Source organism: Bombina bombina, chromosome 5 (assembly GCF_027579735.1).
Source record: "Bombina bombina isolate aBomBom1 chromosome 5, aBomBom1.pri, whole genome shotgun sequence".
Classification (NCBI taxonomy): Eukaryota; Metazoa; Chordata; class Amphibia; order Anura; family Bombinatoridae; genus Bombina; species Bombina bombina.
Window position 1 is genome coordinate 983625253 of NC_069503.1, and position 17576 is coordinate 983642828.

Here is a 17576-nt window from a genome sequence, read left to right on the forward strand (position 1 = left end):
GAAAATTTGTGTTTCTTAAAGGCGCAGTAACGTTTTTTATATTGCTTGTAAACTTGTTTTAAAGTGTTTTCCAAGCTTGCTAGTCTCATTGCTAGTCTGTTTAAACATGTCTGACACAGAGGAACCTACTTGTTCATTATGTTTGAAAGCCATGGTGGAGCCCCATAGGAGAATGTGTACTAAATGTATTGATTTCACCTAAAACAGTAAAGATCAGTCTTTATCTGTAAAAGAATTATCACCAGAGGGTTCTGTCGAGGGGGAAGTTATGCCGACTAACTCTCCCCACGTGTCAGACCCTTCGCCTCCCGCTCAGGGGACGCACACTAATATGGCGCCAATTACATCAGGGACGCCCATAGCGATTACCTTGCAGGACATGGCTGCAATCATGAATAATACCCTGTCAGAGGTATTATCTAGATTGCCTGAATTAAGAGGCAAGCGCGATAGCTCTGGGGTTAGGAGAGATACAGAGCGCGCAAATGCTGTTAGAGCCATGTCTGATACTGCGTCACAGTATGCAGAACATGAGGACGGAGAGCTTCAGTCTGTGGGTGACATCTCTGACTCGGGGAAACCTGATTCAGAGATTTCTAATTTTAAATTTAAGCTTGAGAACCTCCGTGTATTGCTTGGGGAGGTATTAGCTGCTCTGAATGACTGTAACACAGTTGCAATTCCAGAGAAATTGTGTAGGCTGGATAGATGCTATGCGGTGCCGGTGTGTACTGACGTTTTTCCTATACCTAAAAGGCTTACAGAAATTATTAGCAAGGAGTGGGATAGACCCGGTGTGCCCTTTTCCCCACCTCCTATATTTAGAAAAATGTTTCCAATAGACGCCACTAAACGGGACTTATGGCAGACGGTCCCTAAGGTGGAGGGAGCAGTTTCTACTTTAGCAAAGCGTACCACTATCCCGGTTGAGGACAGTTGTGCTTTTTCAGATCCAATGGATAAAAAATTAGAGGGTTACCTTAAGAAAATGTTTATTCAACAAGGTTTTATTTTACAGCCCCTTGCATGCATAGCGCCTGCCACTGCTGCGGCTGCATTCTGGTTTGAGGCCCTGGAAGAGGCCATCCAGACAGCTCCATTGAATGAAATTATTGACAAGCTTAGAACGCTTAAGCTAGCTAACTCATTTGTTTCTGATGCCATTGTTCATTTGACTAAACTAACGGCTAAGAATTCCGGATTCGCCATCCAGGCGCGTAGGGCGCTATGGCTTAAATCCTGGTCAGCTGACGTGACTTCAAAGTCTAAATTACTCAACATTCCTTTCAAGGGGCAGACCTTATTCGGGCCTGGCTTGAAGGAAATTATTGCTGACATTACTGGAGGCAAGGGTCATACCCTTCCTCAGGACAGGGCCAAATCAAAGGCCAAACAGTCTAATTTTCGTGCCTTTCGAAATTTCAAGGCAGGAGCAGCATCAACTTCCTCCGCTTCAAAACAAGAGGGAACTGTTGCTCATTCCAGACAGGCCTGCAAACCTAACCAGTCCTGGAACAAGGGCAAGCAGGCCAGAAAGCCTGCTGCTGCCCCCAAGACAGCATGAAGGAACGGCCCCCTATCTGGAAACAGATCTAGTGGGGGGCAGACTTTCTCTCTTCGCCCAGGCGTGGGCAAGAGATGTTCAGGATCCCTGGGCGTTGGAGATCATATCTCCGGGATATCTTCTGGACTTCAAAGCTTCTCCTCCACAAGGGAGATTTCATCTTTCAAGGTTATCAACAAACCAGATAAAGAAAGAGGCATTCCTAAGCTGTGTGATAGACCTCCTAGTAATGGGAGTGATCCATCCAGTTCCGCGGACGGAACAAGGACAGGGATTTTATTCAAATCTGTTTGTGGTTCCCAAGAAAGAGGGAACCTTCAGACCAATCTTGGATCTAAAGATCTTAAACAAATTCCTCAGAGTTCCATCATTCAAAATGGAAACTATTCGGACCATCCTACCCATGATCCAAGAGGGTCAGTACATGACCACAGTGGACTTAAAGGATGCCTACCTTCACATACTGATTCACAAAGATCATCATCGGTTCCTAAGGTTTACCTTTCTAGACAGGCATTACCAATTTGTAGCTCTTCCCTTCGGGTTGGCCACTGCCCCGAGAATTTTTACAAAGGTTCTGGGCTCACTTCTGGCGGTTCTAAGACCGCGAGGCATAGCGGTGGCTCCGTATCTAGACGACATCCTGATACAGGCGTCAAGCTTTCAAATTGCCAAGTCTCATACAGAGATAGTTCTGGCATTTCTGAGGTCGCATGGGTGGAAAGTGAACGTGGAAAAGAGTTCTATATCCCCACTCACAAGAGTCTCCTTCCTAGGGACTCTTATAGATTCTGTAGAGATGAATATTTACCTGACGGAGTCCAGGTTATCAAAACTTCTAAATGCTTGCCGTGTCCTTCATTCCATTCCACGCCCGTCAGTGGCTCAATGCATGGAAGTAATCGGCTTAATGGTAGCGGCAATGGACATAGTGCCATTTGCGCGCCTGCATCTCAGACCGCTGCAATTATGCATGCAAAGTCAGTGGAATGGGGATTACTCAGATTTGTCCCCTCCACTAAATCTGGATCAAGAGACCAGAGATTCTCTTCTCAGGTGGCTTTCTTGGGTCCATCTGTCCAAGGGTATGACCTTTTCTCAGGCCAGATTGGACGATTGTAACAACAGATGCCAGCCTTCTAGGTTAGGGCGCAGTCTGGAACTCCCTGAAGGCTCAGGGATCGTGGACTCAGGAGGAGAAACTCCTCCCAATAAATATTCTGGAGTTAAGAGCAATATTCAAGGCTCTTCTAGCTTGGTCTCAGTTAGCAACCCTGAGGTTCATCAGATTTCAGTCGGACAACATCACGACTGTGGCTTACATCAACCATCAAGGGGGAACCAGGAGTTCCCTAGCGATGTTAGAAGTCTCAAAGATAATTTGCTGGGCAGAGTCTCACTCTTGCCACCTGTCAGCGATCCACATCCCAGGCGTAGAGAACTGGGAGGTGGATTTTCTAAGTCGTCAGACTTTTCATCCGGGGGAGTGGGAACTCCATCCGGAGGTGTTTGCTCAACTGGTCCATCGTTGGGGCAAACCAGAACTAGATCTCATGGCGTCTCGCCAGAACGCCAAGCTTCCTTGTTACGGATCCAGGTCCAGGGACCCGGGAGCAACGCTGATAGATGCTCTAGCAGCTCCTTGGTTCTTCAACCTGGCGTATGTGTTTCCACCGTTTCCTCTGCTCCCTCGACTGATTGCCAAAATCAAACAGGAGAGAGCATCAGTGATTCTGATAGCGCCTGCGTGGCCACGCAGGACCTGGTATGCAGACCTAGTGGACATGTCATCTCTTCCACCATGGACTCTGCCTCTGAGGCAGGACCTTCTAATACAAGGTCCTTCAATCATCCAAATCTAATTTCTCTGAGACTGACTGCATGGAGATTGAACGCTTGATTCTATCAAGGCTTGGCTTCTCCGAGTCAGTCATTGATACCTTAATACAGGCTTGGAAGCCTGTCACCAGGAAAATCTACCATAAGATATGGCGTAAACATCTTTATTGGTGTGAATCCAAGAGTTACTCATGGAGTAAGGTTAGGATTCCTAGGATATTGTCCTTTCTCCAAGAGGGTTTGGACAAAGGCTTATCAGCTAGTTCTTTAAAAGGACAGATCTCTGCTCTGTCTATTCTTTTGCACAAGCGTCTGGCAGAAGTTCCAGACGTCCAGGCATTTTGTCAGGCTTTGGTTAGTATTAAGCCTGTGTTTAAAACTGTTGCTCCCCCGTGGAGCTTAAACTTGGTTCTTAAAGTTCTTCAGGGAGTTCCGTTTGAACCCCTTCATTCCATTGATATTAAACTTTTATCTTGGAAAGTTCTGTTTTTGATGGCTATTTCCTCGGCTCGAAGAGTCTCTGAGTTATCTGCCTTACATTGTGATTCTCCTTATCTGATTTTTCATTCAGACAAGGTAGTTCTGTGTACCAAACCAGGGTTTTCACCTAAGGTGGTTTCTAACAGGAATATCAATCAAGAGATTGTTGTTCCATCATTGTGTCCTAATCCTTCTTCAAAGAAGGAACGTCTTTTGCATAATCTGGACGTAGTCCGTGCCTTGAAGTTTTACTTACAGTCTTCTAAAGATTTTCGTCAAACATCTGCCCTGTTTGTCGTTTACTCTGGACAGAGGAGAGGTCAAAAAGCTTTGGCAACCTCTCTCTCCTTTTAGCTTCGGAGCATAATACGCTTAGCCTATGAGACTGCTGGACAGCAGCCCCCTGAAAGGATTACAGCTCATTCTACTAGAGCTGTGGCTTCCACCTGGGCCTTTAAAAATGAGGCCTCTGTTGAACAGATTTGCAAGGCTGCGACTTGGTCTTCGCTTCACACCTTTTCAAAATTTTACAAATTTGACACTTTTGCTTTTTCGGAGGCTGTTTTTGGGAGAAAGGTTCTACAGGCAGTGGTTCCTTCAGTTTAAGTTCCTGCCTTGTCCCTCCCATCATCCGTGTACTTTAGCTTTGGTATTGGTATCCCACAAGTAATGGATGATCCGTGGACTGGATACACTTAACAAGAGAAAACATAATTTATGCTTACCTGATAAATTTATTTCTCTTGTAGTGTATCCAGTCCACGGCCCGCCCTGTCCTTTTAAGGCAGGTCTAAATTTTAATTAAAATACAGTCACCACTGCACCCTATGGTTTCTCCTTTCTCGTCTTGTTTCGGTCGAATGACTGGATATGGCAGTGAGGGGAGGAGCTATATAGCAGCTCTGCTGTGGGTGATCCTCTTGCAACTTCCTGTTGGGAAGGAGAATATCCCACAAGTAATGGATGATCCGTGGACTGGATACACTACAAGAGAAATAAATTTATCAGGTAAGCATAAATTATGTTTTTTCTTAGAGAAAAATGGTTGTCAGATCTTCCCTTTTACATTATTTGCATTGTTTTATTGGTCTAACACCTTAGCTTCCAGGTTGTGATGCATTAATAATGCACATTCTACACACTCTACCCACTAGAAATTGTGCTCTGTGAGTGTATTCACTGTCCAGGAGATAAACTAAAGAAAACAACAGAAAATGATAAACACATGCAAACTGACTGACCTAATCTTTCTATAGGATCCCATAATGTCTTTGGTACACAACTTGATTTGCTGCATTAGTCAAGCCTCCGGTATTTATTTTAGGGTTAGGAACTCAATTTGCACACATTAAAGTTAATTTTTCTACCTTGAAAATGCCTTCATTTACAAAATGTAAAAATCTGAAATATTTAAAGTACATTGTTTAAGGAGATTTTAGTATAAAGAAATAAGGAGCTGTTCGCAATCCTTTATACATGTCTGATTTTTCTATAAAATGCACTATTATATTTAAGTTTTGGGCACTTTTGTAGATAAATATTGTTATAAGCATTTTAAAAGGATTTTGATGAAATCCCATATAATGTTATATATTGTAATATTGACATGTTTAAAATATATTTGGTTGGCACAGTGTTGTTTGTACCTTTTTTCAGTTCTATTTCTCCTTAACTGCTTTTTACAGTCTCAGGTAAAAAAACAACATGGTTTGGAACATCTCAGATGCTTCCACAACTTGAAGTGTGGATGTTGCTGCTACAGTATTGTTCGCTTTCTGGGTCATGGGACCAGATTTTGCATCTCAGATTGTTTCGTAGGGCTGCTATGGTTAGAGGTTCATTACGACATAGATAGATGTATAATTTTGTCCTTTTTTCTGTACTTTAATTTATAATGCATGGCATATGTTTTTTATAGTTAATATCCAGCACACATGCATTGAACATCTAAACAACTTATTAAACTTACTTTAATGTTAATTTTTAAGGCGGAAACTGAGCTACAAAGAGCAACAATGGATGCAGCACGAATCAGTCGACAGCTTGAAGAAACTATTGACAACTTTGAGAAGCAGAAGTTTAAAGATTTAAAGGTAACTCAGTGAAAAATATATGCCATTTAATGTTGATTTTCTTATTAAATGGAAAGAGTCCACAGCTGCATTTATTACTTTTGGGAAATAAGAACCTGGCCACCAGGAGGAGGCAAAGACACCCCAGCCAAAGGCTTAAATACTCCTCCCACTCCCCTCATCCCCCAGTCATTCTTTGCCTTTCATCTCAGGAGGTTGGCAGAGACATGTCAGAATTTTTAATTTTAGTTTTTTTGTCTCTTATGGAGGGTAGTACTCTTTGACATGGGACAGGAGTTTTAAGTAGTCCTGTCAGTCTCTCAGTGAGGGCTTGGATGAAAGTTAGAGTCTGGAGATGCAGGAAGTTTCTTTCTGCGAATTCATCTCGACTCATATTAACAGCTCCTCAAGCAATCAGCGTTTTTGAACTTTGCTCCGCTGCCTACTTTCTTCTCTCAAGTCCATGGCGGAGGCGATGCTACTATTCGTCACACTTGAAAGGCTGTGTTCCTGTTCCACGGCGTTGATTCCAGTAAGATCGTTTCATTTTACTTTTTCAATGTACTGTAACACGATGTTTCCCGTGGGCTAAAGCTCCATGCGGGTTTAACTTATAACATAAGGGTCTCAGTGAGCCTCTGTTAGATCTTGGAATCGAGTGTTAATATCTCCTGAGGGGGGTTATTGGACAGGGGGGTTTATAATCATGTTTGTTATGTGATTCAACTTGCTTATGTGTGAAGGTTATGGACTTGTGGTTTGGAACTTTGAGGCCTTTGGAAGTGATGCAGCCTTTTTGGCTGGGCGTGCTTTTTGGACTACGGTTCACCCTGTGTCCGGGCATGGTTACGCTCTGTTTCCCATTTCCGCATTGCCGACCGCGTGGCGACTGAGATATTCTAGTCCGCAGGGGTCTGGTCATAGGAGGTGGTGAGTTCCCCAGCCATTGGTGGTGTCAGGTGCCGTTTTTGTTTTTTACTGTTTATAGTCCATGTTGACATATCCTCTTATAGTTATGGGGGATTCTGATGCGGAGTCTGTGCTCATTTCAGATTCAGTTACGAAGGATTCGGACACCAAGACGATTATAATATCTGATTCAGATTCTGTGTTCGGTGACGAATCATGTTTAGCTTTGTTGACTCCTGTCAATCAGTCTTGTTCCATATGCCATGTGAGAGCACCCGGTTTCTCAGGAATCAGGGTTCTGTTGAGCAGTCCGCCTCTGGGGGCCCTGTCTCCCAGGGAGCGAGTTCCCCCCGGAGCTTGCAGCACGTTTACGCCTTCAGATAATGTTGGTGCTTGCTCGTCTACATAGTCCAGACGTTTCTTTGAGAATGTGCTCGTGCCCTATTGTCCCGGGTATTCCGCCTAGGGGTGGGCCTCCGCTGTATCCTGAGGGTTCTGTTCCGGAGTGTTGTGCCTTTTGGTACTGGATTTCGCGCCTGTGCGTATTGCTCAGACATCTGTTTGAGTCGCTAAATGACGCTATAGTTCATAGATATGGGAATTTTCAGTCTGATGGTCCGAATGGTACTACTCGTTAGACATATGGGGATGAGGTAATCTCCTCCTGTCTTTATTTTGAGTTCTTTCCCAGTTTTTGTAAAATGGGGCTCGGTTTGGCTGGTCCTACGGGTAGGCCCGTGTCTTTTTAGGCATTAACCTTTGGGTTACCTTTTATTTTATTTTGTATCCGATGGATGTCTTTTATTTTGTTTTTTTGTTTCCTTCAGGAGCCATCTGGGATTAATACTCTTCATTACTTCGGTGGAAGTTGTTTGGACATGTTAGTCCTATGTTTAAAGGGACACTGAACCCAAATTTATTTCATGTAATTGGCAAGAGTCCATGAGCTAGTGACGTATGGGATATACAGTCCTACCAGGAGGGGCAAAGTTTCCCAAACCTCAAAATGCCTATAAATACACCCCTCACCACACCCACCATTCAGTTTTTACAAACTTTGCCTCCTATGGAGGTGGTGAAGTAAGTTTGTGCTAAGATTTCTACGTTGACATGCGCTTCTCAGCATTTTGAAGCCTGATTCCTCTCAGAGTACAGTGAATGTCAGAGGGAAGTGGAGAGTATTACCTATTGAATGCAGTGATTTCCCTTACGGGGTTCTTTTTTATAGGTTCTCTTTTATCGGTCGTAGAGATTCATCTCCTACCTCCCTTTTCAGATTGATGATATACTCTCATATACCATTACCTCTACTGATAACTGTTTCAGTACTGCTTTGGCTATCTGCTATATGTGGATGGGTCTTTGGTAAGTATGTTTTTATTTCTTAAGACACCTCAGCTATGGTTTGGCACTTTATGCATTTATAGAAAGTTCTAAATATATGTATTGTACTTATGTTTGCCATGAGTCAGGTTCATGTATTAACTTTTGCAGATTGTCAGTTTCATAGCTGGGAAAGTTAATATTGAGAAATATTTTTCTTACCTGGGGTTTAGTCTTTTTTTTCAATTGATTAATTGTTTTAATTTGTGGGCTGTCTTAGGCTCGCGGGTGCGCTAAATGTCACACTTTATTGTGTCATTCTTGGCGCGAGAATTTTTAGCCGCGAAAAGGCACGTCCGTTGACGCAAGTTAGTCATTTCCGGCGTCCTAGTTGATGCAGGGGCTCACACAGGGTTGCGTCGTTAGTGACACGAGTGGCGCCAAACTTTTTTCATTATTTATTGCCCCATTGCTTTTGCCTCTTGCCTTTTTCTAAGTCAGAGGGCTATGCTATATGCATTTTTTTCCCATTCCTGAAACTGTCATATAAGGAAATTGACAATTTTGCTTTATTTGTTGTTTTTTCTTTTACATTCTGCAAGATGTCTCATCTGAGTCTGCCTCAGAAGTATATGCAGGAACTTTGCTGCCTGACATTGGTTCTACCAAAGCTAAGTGCATTTGTTGTAAAATTGTGGAGATTATATCTCCTAATGTCATTTGTATTACTTGTCATGATAAACTTTTACATGCAGATAGAGTTTCCATCTGTAATAGTACATTACCGGTTGCAGTTCCTTCAACTAATGTACATGATATACCTGTGAATTTTAAAGAATTCGTTACTGATTCTATTCAGAAGGCTTTGTCTGCATTTTCACCTTCTAATAAGCGTAAGAGGTCTTTTAAAACTTCTCATAAAGTTGATGAAATTTCCAATGACCGACAACATAATGAATTATCCACTTCTGATGAGGATCTATCTGATTCGGAAGATCCTTCCTCAGATATTGACACTGACAAATCTACTTATTTATTTAAAATAGAGTATATGCGTTCTTTGTTAAAAGAAGTGTTAATTACTTTGGATATTGAGGAAGCTAGTCCTCTTGATATTAAAACTAGTAAACGTTTATATTTTGTTTTTAAACCTACTGTGGTTACTCCAGAGGTTTTTCCTATTCCTGATGCTATTTGTGACATGATTTCTAAGGAATGGAATAAGCCAGGTACTCCTTTTAATCCTTTTGCAAGGTTTAAAAAATTGTATCCTTTACCAGCGGTTGCAATAGAGTTTTGGGGAAAAATCCCCAAAGTTGATGGGGCTATTTCTACTCTTGCTAAACTAACCACTATTGCTATGGAAGATAGTACTTCCTTTAAAGATCCTTTAGATAGGAAGCTTGAATCTTATCTAAGGAAAGGCTACTTCTTAGGCCTGCAATTACTTTTGCTGATATTGCAGCTGCTTCAACTTTTTGGTTGGAGAATTTAGCGCAACAAGAATTGGATTCTGACATATCTAGCATTGTTCGCTTACTGCAACATGGTATTCATTTTATTTGTGATGCTATTTTTGATATTATCAAAATTGATGTTAGATCGATGCCTTTAGCTATTTTAGCTAGAAGAGCTTTGTGGCTTAAATCTTGGAATGCTGATATGACAGATATGATAGATTACCATCTCTTTCTTTCCAAGGTAATAATTTTTTTTTTGGTTCTCATTTGGATTCTATTATTTCAACTGTTACTGGGGGGAAAGGAGTTTTTTTGCCTCAGGATACAAAACCTAAGGGTAAATCTAAGGCTTCTAATCGTTTTCGTTCCTTTCGACAAAATAAGGAACAAAAACCTAATCCTTCCCCCAAGGAATCTGTTTCCAATTGGAAGCCTTCCTCAAATTGGAATAAATCCAAGCCTTTCAAGAAACTAAAGTCAGCCCCTAAGTCCGCATGAAGGTGCGGCCCTCATTCCATCACAGCTGGTAGGGGGCAGATTAAGGTTTTCAAGGATGTTTGGATAAATTCTGTCCAAAATCAATGGATTCAGAGCATTGTCTCGGTGGCACTGAATTGGATTCATAGTAATACCTGTGAGGAGATTTTTTCTCACGCATCCCAGTGAATCCAGTAAAAGCTCATGCTTTCCTGAAGTGTGTTTCAGATCTGGAGGTTTCAGGGGTAATCATGCCGGTTCCTTTTCAGGAACAAGGCCTGGAGTTTTATTCAAATCTAGTCATTGTCCCAAAGAAAGAAAATTCATTCAGACCAGTTCTGGATCTGAAAATTTTGAATCGTTATGTAAGAGTACCAACTTTCAAGATGGTGACTATAAGGACTATTCTGCCTTTTGTTCAGCAAGGACATTATATGTCTACAATAGACTTGCAGGATGCTTATCTTCATATTCCGATTCATCCAGAACATTATCAGTTACTGAGATTCTCTTTTCTAGACAAGCATTACCAATTTGTTGCTCTTCCATTTGGCCTAGCAACAGCTCCAATAATCTTTTCAATGGTTCTGGTTGCCCTACTCTCTGTAATCAGAGAACAGGGTATTGCGGTGTTTCCTTATTTGGATGATATCTTGGTACTAGCTCAGTCTTTACGTTCTGCAGAATCTCACACGAATCAACTTGTGTTGTTTCTTCGAAAACGTGGTTGGAGGATCAATTTACCAAAGAGTTTTTTGATTCCTCAGGCAAGGGTCACCTTTTTAGGTTTCCAGATAGATTCAATGTCCATGACTCGGTCTCTAACAGACAAGAGACGTTAGAAATTGGTTGCAGCATGTCGGCACCTTCAATCTCAGTCATTCCCTTCAGTGGCTATGTGCATGGAAGTTTTAGGCTTCATGACTGCAGCATCGGACTCGATTCCTTTTGCTCGTTTTCACATGAGACCTCTCCAGCTTTGCATGCTGAATCATTGGTGCCGGGATTATACAAAGATATTACAATTAATATCCTTAAATCCCACTGTTCGACACTCTCTGACGTGGTGGTTAAATCACCAGCGTTTAGTTCAAGGGGCCTCTTTTGTTCGACCAACCTGGACTGTGATCACAACAGATGCGAGTCTTTCAGGTCGGGGAGCTGTCTGGGGATCTCTGACAGCACAAGGAGTTTGGAAATCTCAAGAGGCGAGATTACCAATCAATATTTTAGAACTCCGTGCAATTCTCAGAGCTCTTCAGTATTGGCCTCTGGTGAAGAGAGAACCGTTCATTTGTTTTCAGACAGACAATATCACAACAGTGGCATATGTCAATCATCAGGGTGGGACTCACAGTCCCCTAGCTATGAAAGAAGTATCTCGGATACTTGTTAGGGCGGAATCCAGCTCTTGTCTAATTTCTGAGGTTCATATCCCAGGTGTAGACAATTGGGAGGTGGACTATCTCAGCCGTCAGACTTTACATCCAGGGGAGTGGTCTCTCCATCCGGATGTGTTTTCTCAGATTGTTCAGATGTGGGGGCTTCCAGAAATAGATCTCATGGACTCTCATCGAAACAAGAAACTTCCCAGATACCTGTCCAGGTCCAGGGATTCTCAGGCGGAAGCAGTGGATGCGCTGACACTTCCTTGGTGTTATCAACCTGCTTATATCTTCCCGCCTCTAGTTCTTCTTCCGAGAGTGATCTCCAAGATCATCATGGAACAATCGTTTGTGTTACTGGTGGCTCCAGCTTGACCCCACAGGTTTTGGTATGCTGATCTTGTTCGGATGTCCAGTTGCCAACCTTGGCCACTTACGTTAAGGCCGGACCTACTGTCTCAAGGTCCGTTTTTCCATCAGGATCTCAAATCATTAAATTTGAAGGTATGGAAATTGAACGCTTAGTATTAAGTCATAGAGGTTTCTCTGACTCAGTAATTAATAGTATGTTACACGCTCGTACATCTGTCTCTAGGAAGATTTATTATCGAGTTTGGAAGATTTACATTTCATGGTGTTCTTCTCTTAAATTCTCTTGGCATTCTTTTAGAATTCCTAGAATTTTACAGTTTCTCCAGGATGGTTTGGATAGGGGTTTGTCTGCAAGCTCCTTGAAGGGAGAAATCTCTGCTCTTTCATTTTGATTTCACAGCGCTCTTTCATTTTGATTTCACAGAAAGATTGCTAAACTTCCTGATATTCACTGTTTTGTACAGGCTTTAGTTTGTATTAAGCCGTCATTAAATCAATTTCTCCTCCTTGGAGTCTTAATTTGGTTTTGAAGGCGTTAAGTCTTCTTCCTGGTTTGCTGCCCGTTTCCTCTCCCTCATTATACAATTTCACGCCTACTACGTGACGTATTTTTGATGCTCGTTCACGAGCGGTGCCGACATTTGCGCATGCGATACAACAATTCTGTTGAAAACGCGCATGCGCATAGCAACCGAAAGTTTGTAAAGCACTGCTCCTCATTTCAAATCGCGCATGCGTTGAAACACCGTCCGTATAATAAACAAAGTATTCAATGAATGTTTCTATTCATTGAGTACTTTGCGATCAAGGAGTATAAGTGTTTAGTGCTTGCAATAAGCACAGCGCACAAATTTGAATTCTTTGCCAATATTACATCTTATTACGGACAATTTACAAATTGTAAGTATATATAATTATCAGGAAAGTTACTATTTGTGCATAAAAAATATATTTTTTGATTTATCTAAAGCTTATGTCACATCAAGGACGAGCATGGAGTATGCGACGTCATCGGGTTGTTCACGCATGCGCATTTGAAGCTCCTCCGTTTGAGCCTATGCATTCTTTAGATATTAAACTACTTTCTTGGAAAGTGTTGTTCCTTTTGGCCATCTCTTCTGCTAGAAGAGTGTCTGAGCTATCTGCTCTTTTTTGTAAATCTCCTTTTCTGATTTTTCATCTGGATAAGGTGGTTTTGCAGACTTCATTTGAATTTTTACCTAAGGTTGTGAATTCTAATAACATTAGTAGAGAAATTGTTGTCCCTTCCTTGTGTCCTAATCCTAAGAATCCTTTGGAAAGATCCTTACATTCTTTGGATGTGGTAAGATCTTTGAAATATTATGTTGAAGCTACTAAAGATTTCAAGAAGACTTCTAGTCTATTTGTTATATTTTCTGGTCCTAGGAAAGGTCAGAAGGCCTCTGCTATTTCCTTGGCCTCTTGGTTAAAGCTTTTAATTCATCAAGCTTATTTGGAGTTGGGTCAAGCCCGCCTCAGAGAATTACAGCTCATTCAACTAGATCAGTCTCCACTTTGTGGGCTTTTAAGAATGAAGCTTCAGTTGATCAGATTTGCAAAGCTGCGACTTGGTCCTCTTTGCATACATTTACTAAATTCTACCGTTTTGATGTATTTGCTTCTTCTGAAGCAGTTTTTGGTAGAAAAGTTCTTCAGGCAGCTGTTTCAGTTTGATTCTTCTGCTGCTATTTTAAGTTTTTTCTTTCTTCATAAGAATAACTTATATTTGGGTTGTGGATTATGTTTTCAGCGTTTGGCTGTTGTTTATTTTTATCCCTCCCTCTCTAGTGACTCTTGCGTGGAGTTCCACATCTTGGGTATTTGATATCCCATACGTCACTAGCTCATGGACTCTTGCCAATTACATGAAAGAAAACATAATTTATGTAAGAACTTACCTGATCAATTCATATCTTTCATATTGGCAAGAGTCCATGAGGCCCACCCTTTTTATGGTGGTTATTGTATAAATAATTATGGTGGTTTTTGTATAAAGCAAAATTATTCCAAATTTCTTTGTTGATGCTTTTTACTCCTTTCTTTATTACCCCACTACTTGGCTATTCGTTAAACTGAATTGTGGGTGTGGTGAGGGGTGTATTTATAGGGATTTTGAGGTGTGGGAAACTTTGCCCCTCCTGGTAGGATTGTATATCCCATACATCACTAGCTCATGGACTCTTGCCAATATGAAATAAATGAATTTATAGGGTAAGTTCTTACATAAATTATGTTTTTTTCTTTTTTTTAAATTATGTTTTCTTCTTTTTTTTCTTTCCTGATTCAGATAGAGCATGCAATTTTAAGCAACTTTCTAATTTACTCCTATTATCAATTTCTCCAACATTGGTGTGTCCGGTCCACGGCGTCATCCTTACTTGTGGGATATTCTCTTCCCCAACAGGAAATGGCAAAGAGTCCCAGCAAAGCTGGTCACATGATCCCTCCTAGGCTCCGCCCACCCCAGTCATTCTCTTTGCCGTTGCACAGGCAACATCTCCACGGAGATGGTTAAGAGTTTTTTGGTGTTTAAATGTAGTTTTTATTCTTCTATCAAGTGTTTGTTATTTTAAAATAGTGCTGGTATGTACTATTTACTCTGAAACAGAAAAGGATGAAGATTTCTGTTTGTAAGAGGAAGATGATTTTAGCAGACAGTAACTAAAATCGATTGCTGTTTCCACACAGGACTGTTAAGATGAAGTAACTTCAGTTGGGGGAAACAGTTAGCAGACTTTTCTGCTTAAGGTATGACTAGCCATATTTCTAACAAGACCATGTAATGCTGGAAGGCTGTCATTTCCCCTCATGGGGACCGGTAAGCCATTTTCTTAGTCAAACATAAAAGAATAAAGGGCTTAAAAAAGGGCTTAAAAACTGGTAGACATTTTTATGGGCTAAAACGATTGCTTTATTGGGGCATATTATGCAGATTCTAGCTAATAATTGGCATTATAATCTTGGGGAACGTTTAAAAAACGGCAGGCACTGTGTTGGACACCTTTTTTAGTCTGGGGGCCTTTCTAGTTATAGACTGAGCCTCATTTTCGCGCCATTACTGCGCAGTTGTTTTTGGAGAGCAAGGGATGCAGATGCATGTGTGAGGATCTAAGAATCACTAAAAAAAGCTTCTAGAAGGCGTCATTTGGTATGGGGTTAAATTTAAAAACGGCTCCGGTTCCGTTATTTTAAGGGTTAAAGCTCTGAAATTTGGTGTGCAATACTTTTAATGCTTTAAGACACTGTGGTGAAATTTTGGTAATTTTTGAACAATTCCTTCATACTTTTTCACATATTCAGTAATAAAGTGCTTTGTTGACAAGTTTAAGCCTGTTTAACATGTCTGTACCATCAGATAAGCTATGTTCTATATGTATGAAAGCCAATGTGTCTCCCCATTTAAATTTATGTGATAATTGTGCCATAGTGTCCAAACAAAGTAAGGACAGTAATGCCACAGATAATGATATTGCCCAAGATGATTCCTCAAATGAGGGGAGTAAACATGATACTACATCATCCCCTACTGTGTCTACACCAGTTTTGCCCACACAGGAGGCCCCTAGTACATCTAGTGCGCCAATACTTATTACCATGCAACAATTAACGGCTGTAATGGATAACTCCATAGCAAATCTTTTATCCAAAATGCCTACTTATCAGAGAAAGCGCGATTGCTCTGTTTTAAACACTGAAGAGCAAGAGGGCGCTGATGATAACTGTTCTGACATACCCTCACACCAATCTCAAGGGGCCATGAGGGAGGTTTTGTCTGATGGAGAAATCTCAGATTCAGGAAAAATTTCTCATCAAGCTGAACCTGATGTTGTGACATTTAAATTTAAATTAGAACATCTCCGCGCACTGCTTAAGGAGGTGTTATCTACTCTGGATGATTGTGACAATTTGGTCATTCCAGAGAAATTATGTAAGATGGACAAGTTCCTAGAGGTTCCGGTGCCCCCCGACGCTTTTCCTATACCCAAGCGGGTGGTGGACATAGTAAATAAAGAGTGGGAAAAGCCCGGCATACCTTTTGTCCCCCCCCCCTATATTTAAGAAATTATTTCCTATAGTCGACCCCAGAAAGGACTTATGGCAGACAGTCCCCAAGGTCGAGGGGGCGGTTTCTACTCTAAACAAACGCACTACTATTCCTATCGAAGATAGTTGTGCTTTCAAAGATCCTATGGATAAAAAATTAGAGGGTTTGCTTAAAAAGATTTTTGTACAGCAAGGTTACCTTCTACAACCAATTTCATGCATTGTTCCTGTCACTACGGCAGCGTGTTTCTGGTTCGAGGAACTAGAAAAGTCGCTCAGTAAAGAATCTTCGTATGAGGAGGTTATGGACAGAGTTCAAGCACTTAAATTGGCTAACTCTTTTGTTTTAGATGCCGCTTTGCAATTAGCTAGATTAGCGGCGAAAAATTCTGGGTTTGCTATCGTGGCGCGCAGAGCGCTTTGGCTAAAGTCTTGGTCAGCGGATGTGTCTTCCAAAACAAAATTGCTTAACATTCCTTTCAAAGGTAAAACATTATTTGGACCAGATTTGAAAGAGATTATTTCAGACATCACTGGGGGAAAGGGCCACGCCCTCCCACAGGATAGGTCTTTTAAGGCTAAAAATAAGCCTAATTTTCGTCCCTTTCGCAGAAACGGACCAGCCTCTAATTCTGCATCCTCTAAGCAAGAGGGTAATACTTCACAACCCAAACCAGCCTGGAAACCAATGCAAGGCTGGAACAAGGGTAAGCAGGCCAAGAAGCCTACCACTGCTACCAAAACAGCATGAAGGGATAGCCCCCGATCCGGGACCGGATCTAGTGGGGGGCAGACTCTCTCTCTTTGCTCAGGCTTGGGCAAGAGATGTTCAGGATCCTTGGGCGCTAGAAATAGTTTCTCAAGGTTATCTCCTGGAATTCAAGGAACTACCCCCAAGGGGAAGGTTCCACAGGTCTCACTTATCTTCAAACCAAATAAAGAGACAAGCATTCTTACATTGTGTAGAAAACCTGTTAAAGATGGGAGTGATACATCCAGTTCCAATAAGAGAACAAGGAATGGGATTTTATTCCAATCTGTTCGTAGTTCCCAAAAAAGAGGGAACATTCAGACCAATTTTGGATCTGAAGATCCTAAACAAATTTCTCAGGGTACCATCGTTCAAAATGGAAACTATTCGAACGATCCTACCCACCATCCAGGAAAGTCAATTTATGACTACCATGGATTTAAAGGATGCGTACCTACATATTCCTATCCACAAGGAACATCATCAGTTCCTAAGGTTCGCTTTTCTGGACAAGCATTACCAGTTTGTGGCACTTCCATTCGGATTAGCCACTGCTCCAAGGATTTTCACAAAGGTACTAGGGTCCCTTCTAGCGGTTCTAAGACCAAGGGGGATTGCAGTAGTACCTTACTTGGACGACATCCTAATTCAAGCGTCGTCCCTGTCAAAAGCAAAGGCTCATACGGACATCGTCCTAGCCTTTCTCAGATCTCACGGATGGAAGGTGAACAAAGAAAAAAGTTCTCTGTCCCCGTCAACAAGAGTTCCCTTCTTGGGAACAATAATAGATTCCTTAGAAATGAGGATTTTTCTGACAGAGGTCAGAAAATCAAAACTTCTAAGCTCTTGTCAAGTACTTCATTCTGTTCCTCGTCCTTC

At 41.6% G+C, this 17576-nt stretch overlaps 1 protein-coding gene across 1 annotated transcript in view; it reads left to right on the forward strand.

Annotated features, from left to right (window-relative positions):
- CIBAR1 (CBY1 interacting BAR domain containing 1) overlaps nucleotides 1–17576 on the forward strand; it is a gene marked incomplete in the record, with an annotated part of 433120 nt that overhangs the window by 123192 nt on the left and 292352 nt on the right. Inside the window, 1 exon segment of the mRNA XM_053715196.1 lies at nucleotides 5872–5976. Within this exon segment, the coding sequence (XP_053571171.1) occupies nucleotides 5872–5976 (105 nt within the window).